General features: G+C 33.2%; 1 protein-coding gene across 1 annotated transcript in view; it reads right to left on the bottom strand.

The window, feature by feature from the left end:
* Window positions 1-26,584, bottom strand: part of LOC130896999 (acetylcholine receptor subunit alpha-like) — a 177,622-nt gene extending 151,038 nt beyond the window's left edge. Inside the window, exons 1-2 of the mRNA XM_057805457.1 lie at window positions 26,335-26,584; window positions 8,341-8,385 (exon numbers count right to left, since the gene is read on the bottom strand). Coding sequence (XP_057661440.1) covers window positions 8,341-8,385; window positions 26,335-26,538 — 249 coding nt within the window. The 5' untranslated portion in view covers window positions 26,539-26,584. The remainder of the gene's footprint in view (window positions 1-8,340; window positions 8,386-26,334) is intronic.
* Window positions 26,585-26,627: the final 43 nt, after the last annotated feature.

Raw genomic sequence — 26,627 nt, 5'->3', positions numbered from 1 at the left:
AGCCAGTGACGTACCGTGTCTAAAGTGTGGTCCCAGCCTAAGGGTAACAGAGACAAACTATATATTTCTCTCGCTTTCTCTTAAGAGATCCTGAGTTTAATTATTTTTCAATAGTAAATATATACTTTCGTGGGTATACTTTTGTAAAAAGGTGAATTTTAGTGGATGAAAATATTTGAAACATAAAAATAATCATATCTTTTGAATAAATTGAAATAATTAAATCTCTGAACTTATTTGTTGGGCTTTCTAGATATGATTTAAATAAAAGAACTCATAATTTCTGACTATCGTTTATTTGTAATTTTTGGTTAAGTAATCAATTTTTATTACAAACATATCAAAAGTGTTTCAAAAGATTTCATCCAAAATTTTAATTCCTAAATCTTTTCTTTCGATCTTTTTCCTATACGTAGTGCAGGTCCGTGAGCTCAAAAAGCTCAACACAAAGTTTACATTTACTGCTCAGATTCATTTTATTTCACGAGAGTTTTAACCACCATTCAATCGAGCTTTTTTGGAAGCTGCCTCAAATTGAATTTCGCGCTGTCATAAAATTATTGACTAAAGAAGGATCAACACCAACTTGCATCAAAAACAAAATGGAGGGTGTTTACGGTTACTTTTGATTACAATTTAAAAAGTTATTTCGTTGGGGACGAGTATCATTAGAAAATTATCCACGTGAGGGAAGTCCTCTTGACGTTGACTGTTCCAAAAAAAGTTGAATTAGTGGAAAAAATTACTCTAGGTGAACGTCGCTTGAAAACAGAAGAAATTACAGCACAAACTGGTAGTTCCAAAACAATTGTTCTAAGGATCCTACATGAACATTTAAATAAAACAAAAATTAGTTCAAGGTAGATGCCTCAAATAATCAGAGGACTGCAGAACACTGTCGAATAGAGTATTGTGAGCGATTTTTAGAGCTTTTCCGTGAGAACCAAAAAAGTGTCATTCAATCAGAAAGAAGAGCCCATGACAAAAAAGGAAAGGTCAAGAAAATCACCTAAAAAGTGATAGTTAAAATTTTTTGACTGGCGAGAGTATCTCTGTGATTGACTTTAAGAAATTGACATTTGGGTAAAAAAAATATAGGTTGTAACAAAATCAGCCGAGGTGTGCGCTTGCTTTATGAGAATGGTCTAGCCCACACTGATTATCTTTCCATCACTACTGTGTTGAACACCCACCAAATGGCCTGCATCTAGCTCCGTCAGAGTATATTTTGATCGCAAAGCTGAAGGATGAAATTAAACGGTGTATAAATATTTATATAGTGGCATAGATGCTTCAATCAAACAGTTTGTAAATAGAAGGAGAATCAATTAGAAAATAATCACAGTTTTTTCCAGTTATAATCTTTCTCTCTATGTTATATTATGTTAGGCTTAAATTATTAAACTCCTGATAAAATAAACTTATATTGAAAAGTACAGGATTGCCTTTTGGATGGTGATTTGAACCCTCATCCTTTATCAGACAATTAAAACCTATTTTCTTTGTTTTATTGCGACGTAGAGGAAAATATAGAAACAATGAATTTTAATTGAATGTACCTGTATAAAACTGCTAAATGAATATGACAAAAGTGTACACCTTCACAAAAAAAAATCCACTCTCGCGTTTTTATGAATAACGTTTCAAAAAAGACAATGACAACATCCGAAAGGAATAGTGATTCATTATATCCCAAGCATACAGCGAGCACACCATTCAATTTTCATGGTCAGCTAATTGTTGAGTGTCGTAAACACAAATGGTCTGGAATCTAATTTTGATCGAATTAGTGTTTTAATATTATGTTAACAATGTCTGGCGATTTGCACCCTATTCGATGATTCTTTGGCTTTACAAGGCTAACATCGCATGACAAGTAAAACAATAATTTTTTCCAGCACGAATTTTATACTTGTGACACGAATTGAACTTATAATTCGCAGTTTGCAATCAATATTTTAGTCCAGACGAGATAGCCCAAAAATCATCATTTTGATAAGTTTTCCACGATATGATTTTTTCCTTATAGCTTCGTTACTGGTGACTTTACATAAAAAAAGTTTAAACCTTTTTTTCTTGTCATGAAAAGACCTACAAAAGTAGATGTTGCAAGTTGAAAAATACTAATTAGTTCAAGAGATAAACGAAAATAACAATGACTATTGTTGTTTATAGATAAACAATTATAAAGGAGTTTAGTTATTGTCATTGAGTCTTGTAATTGTGCCAAAATATTCTGAACTATGGAAAAAAGCGTGGGCAAAAGCTAGAGATTGTACGTTTAATGATTCATGACTCATGACTTTATAAACAAATAAACAGTAATAACACAAAACTTGGTCTATGCGTAGAATGTGGTCGTGCTGATTTTTTGATTAGTAGATTCTATATTTTTATAAATGAACTTCGACTTCCTACATAAAATAATGAAATCTATTAATCAAAAAATCAGCACAACCACATTCAACGCATAGACCAAGTTTTGTGTTATTACTGTTTATTTGTTTATAAAGTCATAAGTCATGAACCATTAAACGTACAATCTCCAGTTCAGAATATTTTGGCACAATTACAAGACTCAATGACAATAACTAAACTCCTTTATAATTGTTTATCCATAAACAACAATAGTCATTGTTATTTTCGTTTATCTCTTGCACTAATTAATATTTTTCAACGTGCAACATCTACTTTTGTAGGACAAGAAAAAAAGGATTGAAGTTTTTTTATGTAAAGTCAGCAGTAACGAAGCTATGAGCAAAAAATGATAAAAATGATAAAAAATTATATCACACCACAGATAAAGATATGTCATTGTACACACTTTTCACCAAAATACAAAGTTTCACACATATCGTAGAAAACTAAGCGATTTTTCCTAAATTGCCTGGACTATTTGCTTTTTATCTGATTTAAATCATGACAAGTCAATCACCTTTATGGAAAAACATCTAGTTACTTGATTATAAACAGCACTGAATATTAAATCAAGTGTTCCCTCTTTCGACTTCTTATTGAGGATATCATCAACAATAAACAGCAATGATACCGTTATAACCAATCTTAAGTTTTCTGTGGAATAAACCACAATGAAATACAAATGCTAAGCTCGTGTTTGTACCTTAATAGCAATGTACACGCTTGGTACACTCAAGGTGCCAAAATTCACAAAATTCCTTATGAGCTTGAAGGATCGTCTTCAAAATAAACTCCACAAAAACTTTCTAAACTGAGCGATATCATCAACTCAATTTGAACCGGATTCAATATAGGATTTTCTCTAATTAATCTCTAATGATATACGCTGTTCTTAATGATAATATTAACCTTCAAATTCTTGCTGTTTTCGTCTGATTAATAACAATATTATATACTTGGATTCTCTACCTTTTCTTTAAGGCGGATTTGAAAATTTGCCACCCCTGGGCTATCCGCAATTTGTCCCACCCTCCAAGACAACCTTGTAAGTTTACCGTGGTACCGAGGCAAGGTGATGGACCGCCCCCTGAATTCCGCCGCCCTAGGCTATGTCTAAATCCAGACCATATAAGAATTTGAATTATCTCGGATTGAAATTACTAAGCATTGTTCAGGAATTGTATACAATTTGAATTTTAATTATGCTTCCTGCATTATTTTATTTTAAAAGTTTTTTTAAAATGAATTTTCAAAATTCTATCAATAGTTGGTATAATTTGTTAATTATATTTAGTTTTTACCAAAATTTGCCGCCCCTGAATTCCGAAAATTCGAAACTTGTTCAGAATTTTCAATTGGTTGCTTAAACAAACAGAAATAATCATTCTACGAAAGTAATTTCATGCGTCTATAGAAGGTATTTATAAATTTGATAGCCTTAGAAACACGATTTGATAGATTTACAAAATTTTTGTGAGAAAACCATAGCTTTCACAAAAAAATTATAGGGGACCTTTTTTGTCGAGAAAAACTCACCCTACAACGTGGTGTTTTTTTATTTTCTTGAAACAACAACGCTACGGAGACCTTAACAATAATTATAAATAAGAAAAAACATAAAACTACGTGGATTATACCAGGAAGTACCAAGGGAAACCAAATAGATCACGTCTTAATAACAAAAAAAAGATCAAAAATGATACAAGATGTGAGACTATACAAAGAAACAGGTGTTGAGATTGATCATCACTTAGTAATAATCTATATTAAATGAAGAATGATAAATATAGTAAACAAGACGATAAAAAGCAAAAAGCGGAATATTCAGAAACTGAAAACGAGGGGGGAAGAATAGAGAAAAGAAAACAACTACAAAAGAGCAAAGAAAAAGATACTATTGACGAGCGATGAGAAGAGATTAAGAAAAGTGTTATAAATGCAAAGCAGAAAGTTGTTGGCACAAAAGATTTTAGAAAAAATAACGATTAGTTTGACAAGGAATGTACATAAAAAATTAAAGATACAAAATAGAAGACGAAATACAACAAATATTAATGAAGAAAGTGAATACGGAGAAGATGATACAAGTGACAATGGTACCATACTAGAAAATGAAGAAAAACTAACGGAAGCGGAATGTAATGACATAATCAACAAACTGAAACAGAATAAAACAGGAGGACCAGAGGAAATACTGAATGAACTAATAGAATCTGGGGGAGATAACCTAAGTTACAAAATATTCAAGATCATAGAAAGAGTATGAGAAACAGAAGCAATACCAAGAGAGCGCTCTACTGGATTGATTAAACCAATACTGAAGGAAAGAAATCCCAACAAATGTAGTAATTATAGAGTTATTAGTTTGCTTAATGCTATTAATGCTATTCTTCGATTACAAACAAGCATTTGATAGTCTAAAAAGGAGGACGATTATAAAGGACATGGAAAAACTACAAGTACCCCAAAAGTTGATACGATTGGTGAAATTGACTATGCTAAATTCTAGGACAAGGATAATCTGCGGAATTTGAAATAAATGCTAGGGTAAGGAGAGTGACGGACTCTCGGCGGGATTGTTTGTATCACTAATAAATCAATACAAGTAATAATGTATGCTGATGATTTAGTTCTATTAGCAAGAGACTGAAAGAGTCTAGAAAACACATTAAAAAAATTGTAAGAGAGGCAGGAAAAATAGGATTGAGAATAAATCAGAAGAATATATGGAAATGGAAAGAAAGAAGGAATTTCGCAATCAAGAAACAGGGCATATAAATGACCTCATCTTCGAAGTAGTCGACACCTTTAAGTACTTAGGATAAGCAATAAAAATGGCACAGAAAACGAAACAAAACTATAATACAGAGTAACCAAATTAAGACAAAGAGTAACTAAGAATATATGAGAAGAGAATAATTAGGAAAATTCACGGACCAGTGAAAGCTGGAAGTAATAGTATAGAGGACTTATGAACTATGAAATTATATATTAGAAAATGAAGATATGGTAAATACAATTACAGCAAAAAGATTGTACGGGCACATTAAAAGAATGGAAAAATGGCAGGGTACAAGGAAAATCAGAAAATGGAAACCGAACGAGAAAAGATTGCCTGATAGACCAAAACATGAATGGAAAGATCAGATTGTACAAGATATGCATAAACTGGAACAAACAGATGCAGAACAAAGAACAATGGATAAAAATAGTCGAGGCTGCAAAAATATGTGATAACAGTTCAATAATCACTGTGGCTCGTTTTTCTCTTCCAAATTGTCGAAGAAGCTCAGATGACCGTTGGTTTGATTTAGAAATACTGCACAGAATTCTTTTCATTTCACCTAAATATCAATTCTTCATTCTATTTGGAAAGAAGATTCTTCGATCTTAAATCCTCATATAAAGTTGTATAAACACACATATTATATAATCACGATGTCTTCCACTTCCTCCAAATTCTCTTTGCAGTTTTTTATAAGAATTTGTGGACTTTTCATGCTTCAGCGTTCGTATTAGTTTTTATCATTGCTTAAACAAACTTAAACGTTGATCACAGCAAATAAACTATCTAAGATAATGAGTTCTACACTTCCAGAATAAAATATCAAAATATTATTAATGGTGAGGGTGAATTCTGTCCATGAGACAAAAGACTTATTGATTGTCGTTTTTCTGGAGCTTTAACGATTTAGTCGCAATCTAAATTGTAGCATAAAAATTTTCGTTGACCATGAAACAGATTTTTCATCTTCTGTATTGAGTTAGTAGCAGATTGATAATCGAATTATTATTGATACTCTTATTCAATTATTCCGAATTGTTAACTGTATTTATGAATCGAAATTAAAATATGCAAATTATGGTTCGCATCATCTTGTCTCAAGGGTCGTATCTTCAGTAACAGTGACTACGGAAAGGCTGAACAATTTATAGTTATGCAAAACAAACTACACATTTTCAAGATTAGAATTTACGAGGAAATTCAATTTATATCCGTTTCCGGATATAAATACTTAGTTGAAGATAAATTTTTAACATAATTATAGCTTTGAAAAATTGAGTACACGGAAATTTTCAAAAACTAATTTTTCTCTGATATAAAGTGTCTTTTATAAGGCAAATACTACAAAAAGTTATTAAAATAAGTTGTTTAGAGTGGACATTCATACCCTTAAACCAAATAGAAAAAAACTGTTGACTGTAATTTTTAATTATTTTTGTTTATTCCACAAATCAAATACTAATATTTGTAACTAAAACTGCCAAGGCGGTTGTAGTTTTAGTTTGTATTTAGTAAACAGAAATCTTCATGGATCGATAAATTTTTTCTGATGAAAGTACTGTTAGCACAAATGGTGTTTCATCTAGTTTATGAGGTAAAAGAAGAAATAAAAAAATCCCTGGGAATAATGTAATTGAAGCTTAGTCGTTAAAATATGGAGAAAACAAATACCAAAACAAATTAATCAACTCAACAAAACAATCTGTGAACAAAACAAGATCCCAGAGGAAAGGAATACAGTTATAATTATACCAATACACAAAAAAGAGGACTGTCAAAACTTAACACTTCTTAACATTACAAGAACTCCCAACTTAATGAATAGAAAACTCGTACGCAGAAAGTATACTGGAAAATTTTCAAAATGAGTTCAGACCAAGACGATCCGCAATTAACGCAATCCACAAAATGGACGAAATAGTCCAAAAAACATGAGAAATCATTTAATAGATTGAAAAAGCGCGTTTGACTCAATAAATGATATTATATTGATTATATTACAAACACGAAAGCCCAAGTAAGATATCTGGGTGCACTAACAGAAGAAATAAAAATAAATAAAGGAGTCAAAAAAGACGACCCGGTTTAATATGATCTTGGAAAACGTAATAAGAAAATCAAAATTACTGTAGCTGTAGCATATGCAGACGATAAAACAATATTGGCTAAAACAAGAAAACTAATGAGGATAATCAACAAACGGGAAACAGAAGCAAGAAAAGTCAGTCTAGAAATATACCAAGAAAAAAACCAAATACATGAAGATAACAAGACAAAAGAGGAATGGACCATCTAATGATACAGAAATACGTATTTGATACTCGTTCAATTATCTAGGACTAAGAATAGGACACACGTCTAAAGAAAAAATAAGAGAGAGAGAGTACAAAAAGGATATAAAACATTTGGAGAAAATAAAAAATAACTCAAAAGCAAGAATATTAGTAAAAAGAATAAAATAGAAACATATAAAATATTAATAAGGCCAGTGATTGCGTACACTATGGAAGTAACAGTCATAAATACAAAGGACGAAGAAGATCTGACCATCTGACTATACTCGGACCAAATATTACAAGAGATGGGGCAAAATATTGAAGGAAAATGAAGAAATAGAAAAAGAACTGAGAGGAGAAAATATAATTAAAGTGTATATAAGCATAAAGACTAAATTGGGCCAGACACATCGTGAGAAGAAAACCTACAATCGTTACCTTTATCGCCAAGAGGTAGAGATAGACCAAGAAATACCTGGAGAAACCAAATTGTAGAAGATATCAGAATCCTAGAAATATAGGAAAGCTGGAAAGCAAAATATAGAAAAAGAAAAGAAGGGAGAAAGCTGATAAACGAAACCAGGGCCACAAAAAACTGTAACAAAAACAACAAGAGGAGTAATCCATTCCACGAAGCGCTAGCCATAATCCAAGAGATTGAACGACGTAATGATGATGATGGGCTTATATGAAACTTTATTCAGTGATTTGTATGTTTGTTTCTTATTTTTTTTTTAAATTTTCTTACTAAAATTAAATTTCCGAGGCATACTTAATTCTTCAAACTTGAATTATTAAAGCTAGTAGCTGAACTTGTAGCTAAAATTGAATTCAATTAGCTCTAAATAAAGTAAAACTTACCTGTTCTACCCACAAGTTAGTTGTCATAATTTGATTCTTCAAATTCTGCAACAAAACCAGAATTAATTGCAAATACACTAGCTGCACAAAATGTTCAATCATTTAAAATGACTTATAGGAAAATTTGAACTCTATCATCTAGTATGCTTGAAAATATGGAATGATCTTGAAAAAAAAAATAGTTAGGTTCGTTTTCAATATTGGAAAAGCATTATAAATATTCATTTTCTATGACTTCTGTTTTAAATTGATAATAAATACAAAAGAGAAACAAGAAGAGCTGCTTAAAATTTATTTAATGAAAATTGAACGACTCATAACAAAAACCAAACTGAATATGGACTAAAAACTTCCCATCTTCAATAATGTTAAACCTTTTAACGTGATTATGGAAATCATCAAAGTTCAATTATTGGAACTGGATTCTAATTAAGCTGGACACTCAGCAATGCAGCTTTATAAACCCAATGATAATTCATAAGTTGAAGTACAAATTATATAGATAGACATCTTATAATAAACAAAGAAGCCTACCTAATTCTGTTCTCTTGTTTTTGATGTGCTTTACCACGCTCTTTACCAGAATGTCTAGAACACCACTGAAGAGGAGCTCAGGTAAACATTACGTGGAGCGAAATGAGCTGTTTTACATTTGGATATTCAACATTAGGGATCTTGCTTGATCTAGAAGTGTTTTGCTGTATACCACTAATCAAAAAATGATCAGGATTTCTTCAAGCTGTATGATATCGTCTCCAGATAACCTAGGTGGCCCTATGAAGAGGGTTTTGATATAGAGCCTGCTAGTGGTTTCCAACAACCTGTTCAGGATCCTAACTCCAGCTCTTTTGCTCATCAGACTTTTGATAAAATCATCGCTAGCCCGACTGTCCTTTCAGCTTTCTAGAATATACAATGTCACGTCCAATATATTTGTGAAGGTGAACACCACCTCAAGATCTTGTATTCGTTCTTGTGCTTTTTGTTGATGGCTCTTCTAACCGAAAGAGAAAGAATGGAAATTCTAATGATGATAGTTTACGACTTTACAACATAAAATGCCTTAGAATAACATGATAATCAGTCGGTGGTAGTAAGTTTTTAGAGAAATTATGCCGCGCAATAAAATTATTGTTGGCAAATTGTAAAATTCCAGTCCTCCAGTTCTTGGTTTCAGATATCTATTAGCTTATAATGCCCCATTAACAGACAGTAATTTTGACCATTCTCCTGTCTTTATGTATCTGTTATGAACTGGTGATTGCAGTAATATAAATTGTTGCTTGTCTTTGGCCTAATGAATTCCTTCACCTTCTGTTGTACTTCATACACATTTATGTTGATTTTACAACCCCAGATTAATGACAATGCACGTTTTCGACCATTTCATCTGCCTTTTTATTACTGTAACATTACAACAGTCACCTAGCACACACAAAGATTGCTAGTCGCTCTAATTAATAAACAATAAATGAAACAACATCTTTGACAAATCATGTAATTGCTATAATTAAGGTACACCTGAACTGAAAAGATATTTTTTCAAATTTATTTACTATAAACCCACCAATCCTTCTCGTAACCTTTATGAACGTGATTTAACAATGCCATTCAAAACCACATCCATAAAACTTGTTTATAAACTCTCAGGAGGTGATCCCAACAGACGTTTGAAATTTTGTTAAATCTTCTTGAGGCATTGTGATGAAAGTACAAATTTCTTAATAGTATAATATTTTTAGACCAGGCACAGTTTAGCCTACTGGATTGAGACATCAAAAAATTAATTTTCCTGGTTTTTCTTGGTCCCAACAAGTAGATGTACCACCAAATGAACTTTCGAAGGTTTCTTTACAACCGATTTGGAGGAAGGTGGATTGGAAGACGTGAATCAGTGGAGCCACCTAGATCACTTGGTCCTACCCTCATTATTTTTTCTGTTGGGGCATTTATAAAGTAGGGTCTACGTTAACCGACCAGAGAATTTAAGACGTAACTAGCTTTTACCCGCGGCTTCGCTCATATCGAATCCATTAAATAAATATCAGAAATCATTATAATAGAAAAGAACGAACACTGTAGCTATATTAGAACCTGAGATATAGATCTTTGAATGTAGAAAAATTGACAAAAACCTACAAAAATCCATAACTCCACATTGAATGTGCGCCTAGCTCCTCTCCAACTCAACCGATTTGAGTATTCAAACACTCAAAAGAAAGTAGGTGTTTCAGCGAGTGTTTTTAAACCAAAACGAACTCTGTAGCTATATTAGAACCTGAGATATAGATCTTTGAATGTAGAAAAATTGACAAAAACCTACAAAAATCCATAACTCCACATTAAATGTCCCCGCCTAGCTCCTCTCCAACTCAACCGATTTAAGTGATTAAAAACTCAAAAGAAAGATGGTATTTTAGCGAGTGTTTTCAAACCAAAACGAACTCTGTAGCTATATTAGAACCTGAGATATAGATCTTTGAATGTAGAAAAATTGTCAAAAACCTACAAAAATCCATAACTCCACATTAAATGTCCGCGCCTAGCTCCTCTCCAACTCAACCGATTTAAGTGATTAAAAACTCAAAAGAAAGATGGTATTTCAGCGAGTGTTTTCAAACTAAAAAGAACTCTGTAGCTATATTAGAACCTGAGATATAGATCTTTGAATGTAGAAATATTGACAAAAACCTACAAAAATCCATAACTCCACATTGAATGTCCGTGCCTAGCTCCTCTCCAACTAAACCGATTTAAGTGTTCAAAAACTCAAAAGAAAGAAAGTGTTTCAGCAAATGTTCTTAAACCAAAACGAAGTCTCTTTCTTGAATAGAACCTGAGACATTGAGGATAGAACGTGTGTATGTGAAAAACTCCCGTAAGTAATGTACAGGGGGAAATCGCATTTGAGTATAACTTGAGAATAGTGAAAATTAGATGAAATCCGATGGTTGATGGCTGATCTGTGCATCAATACCTTTCATTGAAAAAAAAAATTAAGCAAATCGGTTGGGTAGAACGTCTGAACGGACTCAGAATGGAAATCATCAATTTTTTTAATATATAAGATAAAACGAATTATACTTGAAATGACTTAACAGATGATAGAAAACTCTGTTAAGGTAACACAGAACAACATTGGAATGTGGATAATATTGACACAACGTTAATAACAAAATGTGAGAAGTTGGTTTGAAACTGAAAGTACATTTACCATTTTCTACAACTCCATATACAGCGCTACCGATTGACATAATCTAAAATCATATTATGATTGGAGCCTTTAGGCGATTCGTATCAGCTGATATGTATGTGCAAAATAAACTTCTATAATACTTGTTTTTTTGTGATTCCCTCAGCATAAAACGGTAAGTTTAGACCTTATGTTGCTATAAGTCATCATACATTCATATAACATGAGATTGGTTTCAACAAATTGTTTTTTGGATTAACTTTGACAATGTCAATGCTAGTTCTCGGTAAACATTGCTTGTCAATGTTAATTTTGAAGCATTTTGAACGTAAAAGTTGATGTGAAATTTCTTCGGCAACGCAACCTTTATTTCATTCAACTTGATGTATCAGATCAGGCGCAGATTTTTTTAATTGATATCGTTCTAAAGCAACCACATATTCAAAGAAGTAGATATCACTATAAACCAAAATTACGTGAGCCTCAATTGATCTTAATTGATTGTGATCTGATTTTTCTTAAGTATTCATTTCATAGTTAGGAATTTAAGTGTTAATAAACATTAGTTATGTTTATTTTCTAACAATAAAGTTTAATTAATATTCAAGAATCAAGACTTAGTTTTTCATATAGCCAAGTTTGTATTCATATGAAAACATACTTTACTAGGAATGTCAATATCTAGGAGTAATATTGACACCTGCAATATTTTTAAACAGAGTTATATATTTTTTTATTAGGTTGTATCTGAATGTTTCTGTTTCGCATTATATAAAAATTACATTACATCATAAAAAATGCATGTATAATAATTTTTCAGTCAATAATATACAGTTAAATAAAAATAAAATCAATGTTTGCCTATTTTACCGTAAATATAATATTAACTTTTCTATAAAATCCAGTTTATTTCATAACTAAAATTGGGTTTCATGACAATTTAGATTTTTATGAAAGAAACTAAGTTTTCCTTGTAAACTTCGCACATAAATGCAAATAAATACAAGGAGACACGATGCTTGGTATCGTTAAGTTGCCCGTGATCGATTTTCTCACGTGACAGATTCGGTTCATAGTGCGCCAGGTAAAACCAAGCATAAATGAGTATATGGATCCGATAGTGATCTAGTAAACTGTTATGATGTTACAAGAAAATCAACTTTTATTTCCAATGTAATTTTATTTTAAGGAACGCTATATTCGTCTGCCTGAAATCGAAATATTTGAAATTATATTCTAGATCCATGTTATTTCGAACGCACTTTATACTTTACAAATTTTTTGTTGATACTTCAAGCGACAAATTTGACACTTGATGTTGCTGCCAACACGAAAAGAGCTCGTTATATCTCTAACTTGATTCCACAATCGAAAATTACCCTCGTCATCTTCAAATTAATCTAAACAGTTTCGACTTTGTTGGTAATTATCCTACGCTGAACCCCTTTCAAATGACGTATTTTGAATTCTCCAGAGATTGCTTCTAATCTAATTTTCAAAGCATTTTACATTGTCTACGCAATCACATTTGTACTATAGCGATCCATCTGTATTTCAGATTAAACAACAGTGAAATTGTATAAGCACTGATTTTATTGATAGTAGTTTTTTATTTCTGACACAAGGTTAAATAACTTGAAAAAAAGTGAAGTACTAAAAGAATTACTGCAACCTACACAGACGCGGTATCATCTTATTATTGTTTCTAATTTCACTGCTTTCATCATGACAGTCACAACAGTCTCCCACGGTTATTAAGATGTTATATAGTCTTTCGTGTAAGAGGGCGCTTTGCGAGGACGGTTGGAGCCCCTGACATTAATAGTGGGAGGCTCTGGAGCAGCCCCTGCAACCTCTGGTGTTGGAGTCTGGGAACTTGAAGGTCTCAGCCGTTGAGTACGGTAAGAATCTGGATCATGAATAGGCTGAAAGTCATATAGGTTTGGAGAAGAATGAGCAGTCGAGGTAGGTTGCAAATCATCTCCCTCTGGTTCAGGGGCAAAGTGAACCTTTTTCTTTGGAATTTCTGAACGGCGAAGCTGATCAATATGGCGCTTTATCTCCACTTGTTGATCGTTGAGATGAACGATGTAGTGAAGTCTTCCAAGCTTCTTGAGAATGGTGCCAAGTTTCCACTGATTCATAGTACCTCGACAACACGTTATCTTCCACGCTTGATTAGCGGCTCTGGAGACTATGATCGACGTTTGATTTGTGACTGATTGAACGAAGTACATCCAGTTGTCATCTAATGTTTCTTCCAAGGTCAAGCTCTGCTGGAGATTTTCCACAAGCCAGTGGAGTGGACCTGTATCTGAAAGGACTTTTGCATACGTGGGATCTGGATCGTCAGCCATTATTTTTTAGGGTCTGAACATTACGTTCAGCCAGAACGTTCTGGATGACCCGGCGCAATGAGTTTAAAAAATCCCACTCTAGAAACAAAATCACTTAAATTCTTCACTCATAAAGTTTGACGCATTATCCGAGACCATCGTGGTTGGGAAAGTAGATATTAATATAGATCAGTCATGTCAAAGAAACGACCCGCGGGCCCCTTCCGACCCCTCAGCAGAAAGAAGAATCATGTTTTTTAGATCTTTTAAACTTCGATTCCTCTACGGATGGTTTAAATACTCGTACTCTCAAGTCTACGGATTTTTATAAGTAATTTCAAGGTCAGCGCGTGCCTAGACAAGCAGATAGAGAGAAAGACAGTATCGCCATCACTTAGCAACAATCGGAAATATCCTATTATTTTTTTTTTTTTTTCGAGAACGATAGAATCTTCCACGCGCTTCAAGTCTGGACTAGAACCTTCCTTAACGATATAAAAAGAGTACGTCGGCGCGACGTGAGTCAGATGAGTCGAGTAATCGAAGCGATACGGTTTTTATTGTACTGCGACATAGTGATTGTGAATGTATTGTGCATTTGTTTGAGTAGTGCGCGTACGATATCCATAATTGTTTTGTCCAGTTCCATAATTGTTACGATTTTGGCGTAATGTCACAAAAACGTGAAGTTGATAGTGAGTGCAGAGTTTTTCAGTCTAAATGAGAAATTGCATATTTTTTCATGATAATAATAATAATAATAATAATAATAATAATAATAATAATAATAATAATAGGCCCTCGGCAAAATTGAGGTTGACACCTCTAATATAGATAATCTAGAGACTGTAGAAGTAGAAATAAGTTTCAGTACGATTGGTTGAGTAGAAAATATTGTGCATTGAAAAAGGGGCACAGAGACTAAAAGTATATAGATAAAAGGGAGACAAGTATGAATGTCAACTTATGAAGCATACTTTGTATACTTCAACCAATCTTCAATAACAATAAAGAATCATCAATAATTGAAGTAATTCCTTGGAATCACCAAAAAGTTTTGTATTTAATATCCTCAATTGTCCACGAGCGATTTATAAACGCGAAAGTAAGACAAGTAAGAAAAGTAAATTTCACATTTGAAATTTCTAAAGAATCGGAAACAAGAGATAGATTTTCTGAGCGGATTTTTTGAAAAAAGTCAAGACTTTTGCGAAATGATTCAAATTTTTCATCTAAGTTCAAATAGAACGTTAAAAAACTTACATTTTTACCAGATAACTTTTTAGATAAAATATACGGAATATATGGAATGCGATAAAATGTTTCACGCAAGAAAAATCTCGATTTACGTTTTAATTTCGTTTAATTAAGCAAAATCGATAGGGTTAGATTTACAAGTTGATTATATTAAGATAAATTCACTTTCACCGTATCAAAAAATTAAGCACAGCTTCGAATAAGTAAATTAATGATCCAAATCAAGTAATTTTTTTGTAATTAATTCAATACTTCATATGTTAGCAGATCCTATTGGAGAAAATAGAAAGTGAGGAAGTCTGCATTCAGAAAATTCTGTACTAAACTTTGGAAAAACAAATTTCAGGAGCTAGAAAATCCACCAGCATCTAAATTTCACATAAGAATAATAAGTATACGAGAATGATCCCAGAAGTACCTGGCATGACCTAGAGATGGCGGAAATTGCTCCAGAAATGTTGAAGAAAATCCACAAAGCGGTACTGGATGATCGTCGACTGAAAGTGTGCGAGTTAGTTGACATAAAAGGCATTTCAAAAAATGCAGTGCCCAAGATGGGTGGCACGTGTGCTCACAATGGAACAGAAATGTTGGCAATGGCAATGTTTCAAAAAAACAATCAAAAGAATGGACTGAAAAGAGAGAACCGGGTCCAAAGGAGGTTAAGACCGTTCCATCTGCAGGCAAGGTCACTTCGTCGTTTTTTTTTGGAAATCAAGCAAAAACAGCCGCATTTGACTAAGAAGAAAGTGTTATTTCATCAAGACAATGCACCAGTTCACACATCTGTTTTTCCAATGGCCAGAATTAATGACTTGAAGTTTGAATTGCTATCTCATGAACCCTATTCGCCAGATTTAACCACCTCGGATTATTTTCTGTTCTGTTTTCAGGAGTACAGTTTCAATATCATCTATGTAATCGTTGTTAGAGTTGTACTGAAATGAAATGAATTCTTGACGATTCTTATGTAAAATTACCTCTTAAATCCAAATATGACCCTACGTTTGGAGGGGACATTTTCTACTCGTTTTTTTACATATTTAAACTTCGTTAAACACCCGAAAGCAGGTAATAAAATATGAAGCAAAGTATATGGCAACATTGTTTCTATGTAAAAGTATATAAAAACTACAATAAAATACAAATATATGAAGGAACGATTAGGATTATTAATTGCACGACGCTGTGGCTCTCAATACCACACGCGCACAGTTTCGTGGAAGAAATTACGACGAGCTAAAACTTGCATTGCTCTTCTCGTTATTAGTACTACGTAGTTTCGATCAGTACATCTATAATCGTTGTAGAGTTAACTTGCCGACGTTCTAAGCGCGAATGTGAAAATCATCTCGATAACTTTTGCTATATCTGCGGGAAATTTACTGTGAAGCAGCAACGAAAATCCCTTTCTACGTTTCTTGAAACACCTTATAAATTTACCAAGCTGGCAACCAAAACAAGACTTGGTTTCTATCAGTTTGCTGTACGACTTGTTACAGCAGTTTCTCCAAATGAGTCAAAGGTGCCTGAAAATCAATACAATTTGCTGTGTCTATGGTTTGGCGTGAACCTCGCTGTCATCTTACAGACTGTAACTCTCACCGTTGGGTTTTTGAGTGAAAGTAAGCGTACAATTTGAGATTCGACGTTTATTGAACACCTAAATAAAAAAAAACGTGCTTGCCTTGCATTCCAAAACTTTTTGGGTAGCCACAAAAGTGATGATTATGTTGCTGTTAGCGTACAAGGTCACTCGCACCTGGACTTCTTTCCTGAAAATTTAGAAGCAGTCTTTGATGAAGACGGGGAACCGTTACATGAAGTTGAGTGCAAGCATTTTGGCAAAGTACTGCTGGTTTTTGAGACGAGACAGCTGTCTCTATAAATGTTTCCAGCTAAAATAGTTCGGAGCTCCTTCGAAAATGGTAGGTGATGGAAAAAAACGGTTTTGGATCCAGGATGTCATTTTACATAAGAATCACCAATAATAAGGCTGGAACTTCATTAAAATTTCTTTTTGCATACCAGTTCAATAGTAACTTATTCATCAACAGTTGATATGTTGTTATAATTAATTTTCGACTGTCTGGTGGTAACCTTGGGCTCCGACTAGCTTACAGTGAAGACAGGTGTGTGTGTGTGTCTGTATGTGTGAATAGATAGATCTACATTAAAAAAACTATACTCTCGTGAAACATAAAAAAATTGCGAAAGAAGTAAAATAAATATAAAAAACGATGAGATTTTCTCAGAAAACTGAAAGAATTTTCTAAAAAAAAACTTCGTCAATACAATTGCCCCAAAAAATCTCACAAAATTTTGACCAGGAAAGTTACTTTATGTATTTATAAATTAAATATAGAAATTGGAGGAAATTTAAACTATCAACCCTCATAACTTCCCTAATTACTCAGCAACCATATATTGCTTTCTCCATAACTTGCCTATTATTTTATTTAATTTTTTCTGAGGGATTTCAAAAACGAAAAAACTCACCACGAATCATAAAACTTTGTTGGTTTATCCGTAGTGGACAAGATAAATAAAATTTTCGTTCAGATTATCATTTATCAAACTGATATTTCCTACAAAAGAAATCGTAGCTAAAATTTCTTTTCATCTCGACTTGAACTTCAATATGAATTATAAGTTTTGTAGAAAACTCTTTCCATTTCTACTGGAACTGTGATGTGAATAATTGATAACATCCATTGAATTTGGCTCTTTTCAAAAAAATAGAAATAATTAGAACAGAGAGTAGCAGCTTCAGAGTCTGCGAGTATAATAAATGATCCTGCTCAAGTTCATTTAGTTGCTAAAGAGTCTAACTAAATGTATATAAGTGCTTTTTTCTCCATCATTCGACCTTAATATTTAATTTTAGACTATCAAAATATTGGTTGAGGAATTAATCCACAGTTTGTGTCACAATGTCGTTGTGAAAATTCGTCTAAATCCAAGAAAATAAATAAATTATATTAATGCATAAAGAAATTATACATAGGTGCTTCACGCAGGCATTTTAGGCCCATAGCATGGAAGTGATTCCCTTACACTCTTTCCTATTTCTTGCTTTCGTTTTCCAATCCTGAATTCCTCTCTCTTTTAGGTTTTGCTCTGCGTACTATCGTCTCCTTGGTCTTCCATTTTTGTCTTGTTAATCCTTGTCCTATGTCCATTATTTTTATGTATGAGACCCAACCACTTTATTCATTTGGATCTTATGGTTTTGCTTAGTTCCGCTCCTTCACCTAGATTCCATTTTTTGCCCCCTAGTAACCTCATGAGTATTTTACTTTCCCATATATCTAATTTCTTTGTTAAGAAACCTCGTTTCGCATCCGTAGCTCACTGTTCAATATGCTTCATCAGATTAAGGTTAGATAACTTACAAAATAACGTAGGATAAAATTTTCAAAATAGATTTTACGTTTCCCATTAATATCTTATACAAACCAATGATAAGTATCTACTTTATTCACGATTGAATCGTAAATTTTATTGTAGTTTGAATATAAAATTATTGATCTAGTCGAAGTTAGGAAGGAATATAGAGATCGTTTGAATCAAGACATTAAATAGATCGACATCGATATCAGAAACGATGATAAAAAAGTACGAAGGTGGAATCACTGTTAGTCCATTAAACGAGATATTTTTACTTAGTAATCTGAATTCTGGCAGCATTTTTAATTAATAATTGAAACGAGCTTCATTAGTAAGTGAACTCGGCACTTATTTACATGATATGAGATAATATTTTATCCACTGATTACTTATTTAATAAAATAAGTATTAAAAAAATCGTTCAAAAATATTCCAACTTCATAATCACGAATAAAAAACATATTTTTTTAAATTTGAGTTATCCTATGATTTAGTAAAGATTCATAGAGAATAAACTTGAAAAGTATTGTTTGTTTATGTCGTAACCTGTTTATAAATATCTAAACTCCCATTTAAATGATGGTTGCCTTCAATATCTATTTTTAATAAGACTATATACGCTATTGCTGCTCGTAACAATTAGATTTTAATGTAATGAAAATGTACTATGCAGTCGAATATAAACATTACGACGACGTGAATAGACTGTTTGAAATATGGCAATTCCATTATTGTTGCCGCAAGTTCAATCTTAACCTACTTTATTTACCCCACTGAATACACTAATACACATTTAAACTTTATCAGTGATTCATTCAACACATTAAAGTATTTATACTTGTAATTACTAACTCGGATACTCTACCTCTACAAATTTATCGTATACTTGTTCTCGACAGTTTCGTTCCTCTATGAAATTATTCCCATGGTATTAAAATAGTTCCAGGAAATTTTTATTTCGCAGTATTAATATGAACTTATTGCTAAATACTGGAAATACTAAACGGAAACGGAATTTCGGGGATAAAAAACCAAGTTATCACTTCCAGTACATTCTTTCAAATAATCTTCGTACATCTTCGAATAATGCTTGGAATCGTTATGATGCTGGAAGATAAATTTTCTACCGATCAGGCACTGGCCAGGTTTATCTTCAATTCTAACCAGATCTCCAGTCGCCTTTCTTCTAAAACATTTCCAAATCATGACCAAACTTCCGCCATGTTTTACAGATTGGATTACTCACGCGTTCTTCTTTTGATCTGCGCACAAACAATCTTCTCTTAGATCCAAAAACCTCAAACTTTGACTCATCACTCCATAAAATTTTTTCCCTCTCTTCGTGCGTCCAATTTTTATGTTCTTCAGCCAATCGCAGCCTTTTGATTATATTTTGACGTTTTAAAAGAGGTTTCTTCATTACCATCTCGAAATTTTCTTTTCACTGTAGAAGTGTCACAGATCAGTCGTCGATTACGTTTACTGATCGATATAATACGTTTCCGATGGTTTTTTGGTTTAGCCCCATTTTAAAGTTTACAAATTATAAATCTTGTGCTTTCTTGGGTTTCACAAGACTAACTGGGACTAAACTACAATTATAAACACCGAAAAAATAATTCATAGTTGGATAATAATGAACAAATCAACAAATTAGCCGGTATTTGCAAGTTTTAACTTGTCGCACTCACCTACACAACATAACATGCTCTCGAGTAATATAAACAAATAACAAACGCCATTTTTTTTAGTATGTAAGACAACGTTTCGACCTTTTGCTTGACAATATGAAAGAGAAATTTGTTAAAGTGTATGAATGGATTATGGGGTGTGTAAAAACTTTGTGTATATACAGTGTTAGTGTAAGATTTTGATTTTTTTGGCATTAAGATGACAGAACGAACGTTTTCTATCTTCTGAGTTTGTAGATCTTCGGCAATCAATTACCTTAAAAGCGAATCCGTATTATTGGTACAATATGAAGCAAAAGGTAACTGGAAGTCGTCAACTAAGCGCGAGATAGATTTCTGTGCCTCTTTGTACCAAGTACCAAGCAATAAGCTCCGAAGTCGCTGATGTATAAACTATTTCCGATCTTTCATCTTATCTCATCGTTTTTTTATTGGTATAGGAATCAGACATAGAAGTTCTCAGGGAGCTCCGAATGGCCAAAAAGATCACATTCAAAAATAACAAAATTAAAAATAAATTGCCTAGTATTCATGGGGGTGCGTTTGCAAGTGATGCCATAATATACGAGGATGGTTCTATCAGAAAACGCTATCCACCAAGCAATTTTTGAACAGGAGTCAGATCAGGAGAATATGGCGGATGAGACAATGAATTATATAACGCAGTTTGGCTGAATGAACGAATAGATAGATGTATCGTATGTATTTTTGAAGTATAATAGAATACACAAATTTCCTTAACAAAAAACCAATTTATATTACGTTTGATGATACCTAAATATTTCGATTTCCAAGGCAAGCGAGTTTTTGATCAGTATCAACCAATTGCGACACTCACCTTGCAGGCATTTCATACGAAATATTACATAGCTGCTGATTTGAGATATTTACTTCATTCTGGTATACTTTTATTCAGTACAAGGGCATTGATTTTATTAATCTTTTTGGAATATAGTATTCATAAAACAAATTTTAAAAGCAGATATCAATTTTCAAATCCTTTCGAAATTCTTTTTTCTCCACGTTTATCGAACAACGAAAACAGTTCATTCAAACGAGTATTCAAATTACGAGGGTACTTCAAACATAATCCGAAATTTTGTTATAAAAAATTTTATTATTAAGTTACAGAGCTGATATTTTTTACAATTTTACTAGATACTCTACACACGTTTGCCCGGAAGCTTTCGAATATCTTTTTCGTGTAAATCTCTCGGCTTGTCACGCAACCATTCGCACATGAAGGATTCTATCCACGCGTTGCTTTCGAATCGCAATCCACCAAATGGACCAAATAAATCGGAAATATAACTATACGGAGGGTTTTCCATTGTTTTCCAACCCAATTAATTCAACTTCGTTGTCCCAAAACACTTTCCTGCTGACAATACAACCACCCTCGTATCATATTTGTCAGTTTTGCGTCAATTATGATAGATGACAACAGACCAATGGCGGAGAAAAGTCACTTTTCTATCAAACCGTCCTCGTATTATATGAGCATTTTACAAATTTTGAAAAAGAAAAATCTCGTACATTTCCATGAAATGACGGACCTTTGCAAATATAACAAACCCCTGCGAACTTCATATTCCTAATCCGACAATCACTTTTTCCCAGAACGAATTCAAGCGTCCTCTAATTGAATTCATACAAGGGAGTACTTACGTCGATTCGTTCAAAAAATCTTTTGGTTAATGGACTATTTACGGACGACGCGTAACTTAATGGAATGGATCTACTATACTTCTTTATAATTAATTATAATTATATATTTTGTGTTCACCGACTTACTATATATATAAAACAGCGCAGCATGTCTTATAGGCATATGGCTTGAAGGCTCTGTACTTTTTTCTCCAACTCATTTTGTTCTGTTTTGTTTTGTGGAATCCTTTAATTCATTTCCAGATATTCAAACTCTTGTACTTTATCAGACCAGAGCTCTTTGTTAAGGCTCTATTCAACCATCTGTTTACTTCCATTCTGACTATATGCCTCAACCAACACAGTTTTATTGACGATTTCTGCCTGACCATATAATCTTTTATTCTCTACATTTATCTTGTTCCACTCGTATCTTAGCCTGTTTTCCTCTTTCTTATTTATGACCCAGCATTTACTACCATATAACACCGTAGGTTGTATAACTGTCTTGTGAATTATTAGCTTCGCTCCCTTGAAATATCTTTGGACCTTAACAGGTTTCCTAGAGCTTCAGCTGTTCTATTTTCTATTGCCAATTTTTTGTGGAATCCTTTAATTCATTCCCAGGTATTCAAACTCTTGTACTCTATCAGACCAGAGCTCTTTGTTAAGGCTCTATTCAACCATCTGTTTACTTCCATTCTGACTATATGCCTCAACCAACACAGTTTTATTGACGATTTCTGCCTGACCATATAATCTTTTATTCTCTACATTTATCTTGTTCCACTCGTATCTTAGCCTGTTTTCCTCTTTCTTATTTATGACCCAGCATTTACTACCATATAACACCGTAGGTTGTATAACTGTCTTGTGAATTATTAGCTTCGCTCCCTTGAAATATCTTTGGACCTTAACAGGTTTCCTAGAGCTTCAGCTGTTCTATTTTCTATTGCCAATTTCTTGTGGAATCCTTTAATTCATTCCCAGGTATTCAAACTCTTGTACTTTATCAGACCAGAGCTCTTTGTTAAGGCTCTATTCAACCATCTGTTTACTTCCATTCTGACTATATGCCTCAACCAAGAAAGTTTTATTGACGATTGTTTCATTGTTTCTTGCCAATTTCTTGTGAAATCCTTTAATTCACTCCCAGGTGTTCAAACTCTTGTACTCTATCGAACCGGAACTCCACGTTTTGCTCTGTTATGATTTTTAATTGGTTGTCATTACCTACTTCTATAAACTTGTATTTGAACAAAGTGTGTTCATAATTGGAAGTTTCTGCGACTACAACTCTGTATTTCAAGTTCATATTTTTCAGGAACTTTTTAGACTATAAAATGAACTTTTCTACAAAAGTAGCTATAACAGCGACACGATTCTAACAAAGAACGTCCTAGATACGAAAAATTGTGCATTCCTGAAAGCACTTTGTCTTTTACGGTATTTATTATTTGTTTAAAGACAGGTTGACCTAGTTACTCGCACGTATTAGGGGGTTAATGGATTGACCGAAGCTCTACCATGTTAAATATTTTCGCTTTTACCCTTCTTATATTCGCTTTGAACCCAGGGGTTGATTTTAAAAAGCACCTCAATACGTAAATTAAGTCATCCTTGATTATATAGCTTCTTTAATTTCTAACAGGTTTACTCAAGATGTAATTTATATTTAGTTGATATTTTCGAACAAATCTCATTTAAAACATAACGTACATTTAATTACTTGAAAATGTATTGATTGGAAATAAAGCATAATTTTCATACATTCTCCGTGGAAATTATAATCCCATGTGACTATAAAGGATGTAAATGCATCGATTGAATGAAGGATACTTAGATAATTGGCACCCTTTTTATATATCGAATCTTTTAATAAATTTATTCAAATATTCTACTAGATATTGAATTTTCTAATTCGAGTATCATCAATAAGAAGTAGGAAAAGTGCTAAATAATTATTCAAAATGATTAAAAAGCGAGTAATTCTGAAAGAAATTGAATAATGGAAAGTTTGTCAACAATGGATATTTTTTGTAAAAGATATGAATTCAAAAGTTAGGAATACACAGAAGAGAATAGAATTATCGAAATTATACCTAAAGAAGAACTGTTTCTAACAGATCATTTTGGATTCAGAGAAAAACTCTCGACAATCCAACAGTGTCATAGATTAGTGAACAATATCAAGCAAGCACTATAACAAAAGGAATCATGTGCTTCAGCATTTTTAGACATCCAACAGGCTTTCGACAAAGTATGGCAACAAGGACTACTGTTCAAAATAAAACAAAAATAACCTCATCATATCTGAGTAATAGATATATACAAGTCAAAGTTCAAACCTTCTTATCCAATTATCAACCCATAAAATCAGGTGTTCCCTAAGGAAGTGTCCTTGGCCCTTATCTGTAGCTTATGTATACTGCTGATATTCCATCTACCGACGATAATCAAATCGCTACTTTCGCAGATGATACTGCAATAATGTCTTCAGATACAGACCCTACAAGATCATTAGAAAAGCTACAATACCACCTAAATCTTCTACAAGAACTGTTACATCAGTGGAGAATGAAAGTCAACACCCACAAATCATGTTCACCACAAAACAAGGTGTCTGTCCAGTAAAAACAGAAGTCAAATTCCTTGGACTACACTTGAACCAAAATTTAACTTGGAGGAAACACATACGAAAGCTAAAAAATCAAAATATGAAGTGGCTAATCGGCAGATGATCACAGTTAACAATGGAAAATAAGATACTTATGTACAAAATCATCCTAAAACCAATATCGATATATAGCATAGAGCTATGGGGTTGCAGTAAACCATCGAACGCCAAGATACTGCAAACTTTTCAATCTAAAATACATCGCATAATAGCCAATGCTCCATGATTTATAAGCAACCACACATTACACACAGACCTTGGTATTCCAACCATCAATGAAGTTATTCAGACATCAGTGATAAGAAACAAAAACCAGAACGAAAACCACCAAAAACCATTGATATCCAAGCTTCACACTGATCCATTGGAACAGAGAAGATTGAAAAGACGCTGGCCAGAAGACTTCATAGAATGATCTACGGAGACCCATCAATGGATGGTGCCCGCATCAAGTCATTTAGCAAGAAACCATATCATTTACTTATTACTCTGTATTTTTTTGAGTTGATTGTAAATTTGAGATTAAATTGAAAAAAAAAATATCTTGATTAAGGCGCTCTCCATGTTTGAAGCGGCTAATTTTTCGGAAAAAATCAAGTATCGAATCATCACCCAATTTCACTCCTTCCTACGTTATCTAGGGTAATAGAAAAATTGGTGAAAAAGAGGCTTTTATTATTTCTGTTTAAAAATAAATTGGGTTTTTGTCTACTCTAGTTTAAACACCCATCACTCCACTGCAACAACTTTTTGTGATTTCTCTAAGGCTTTCGATTGTTTTAATCATGATATTTGCAGTACTACGGTTCCAAGGGAAAAACCTCTCGCATGGTTTGAGTCATACCTTAGAGAAGTCAGCTTGTAAGAGTTGATACAACGATGTCTTCTCGCAATCCAATAGAATGGAGTGCCACAAGGCTTCGTACTAGGCCCTATTTTGTAAAATATGTCTATTTGCAGGCGATACTAGTTTCTCTTGAAACAACCCTGATCTCAAGGCCTTCATAGGACCACATCTAGTGATTCTAATTTTCTGTGTCTCAATGTTTCTATAGAAATACATTGCCGCCTTTTTTATTAGAAACATCACCTTTGACGTCGTTGAATCTATAAAATTCTTGTTGTGGACAATTCCTTGAAGTTACATATTGCCGCCTTATCTAAAAAATTAAGTTCCTCTTGTATTGCGTTGACATCAGTTTCCAAAGAACTGAACTTATCCACTTCCTCGTTAGTTCTTGGCCAGACTCTCCTTTTTCAGAAAGATCATTGTATACCTGTCAGCTTGCGGAGCATGATATTTATCGACCAATTTCATGTTCAATACTGTACAATGCGAGAAAAATGCACAATCATTTACCAATTGAAATTAAATCTGTTCCCACATTTCGCAAGAATGGAAATTTACTATAAAGTGCTTTCTAAGCTGTAAACGTTTTGTATTCTATAAGAATATTTAATTCTGAGCATTCTACACATTCGATTAATGCTAATAGGGATTTTGAATACAAATTATTATTTTAGGTTTGTCGTACATGCATCAACTTTTTATAGTCATTGAATAAAGCATTTGATGTAAATAGTACTCAAAATATCAGCTTGAATGAAATTAGATCTGTCTTTTATTATTGTTACGTAATAATACCGAAACTACATAAATATTTATTTCATCTTGTTACATAATAACTCATCTCAGCAAAAAAATTTTTCCAACGTCATTAATTGAATGAAAATGTTGGATTATGTTTGAGGTGAATTGAAGCACGATGTTTCTGTTCTATATAAAAAAAGTTTGGAGCTTACCACGTCAATTAGCTGACTGAGTTTGAGCTTGATACACACACGCAGAACATCCGAAGTATTGACAACGGGCCTAACAAGTTTGTTGTAATTAGATAAGAGGTCATCATAAAGTCTTTTAGCGTCAGGATTGCCAGCAACGGCAACGTGCACAACGAGCGCCGAAAGCAGCCATGCCCGGACAAGTCCCGACGCCGACGGGTGCATCGTGACGCTTTCAACGACACACTGAGAACAGTGAGGAAGATAGTCGAATGACTGTGGGATTTAATATAAGCGAAGAAGGACGAACGGGG

This window comes from Diorhabda carinulata, chromosome 8, assembly GCF_026250575.1.
Source record: "Diorhabda carinulata isolate Delta chromosome 8, icDioCari1.1, whole genome shotgun sequence".
Taxonomy (NCBI): domain Eukaryota; kingdom Metazoa; phylum Arthropoda; class Insecta; order Coleoptera; family Chrysomelidae; genus Diorhabda; species Diorhabda carinulata.
This window is presented reverse-complemented; position numbering and strand designations above follow the sequence as displayed.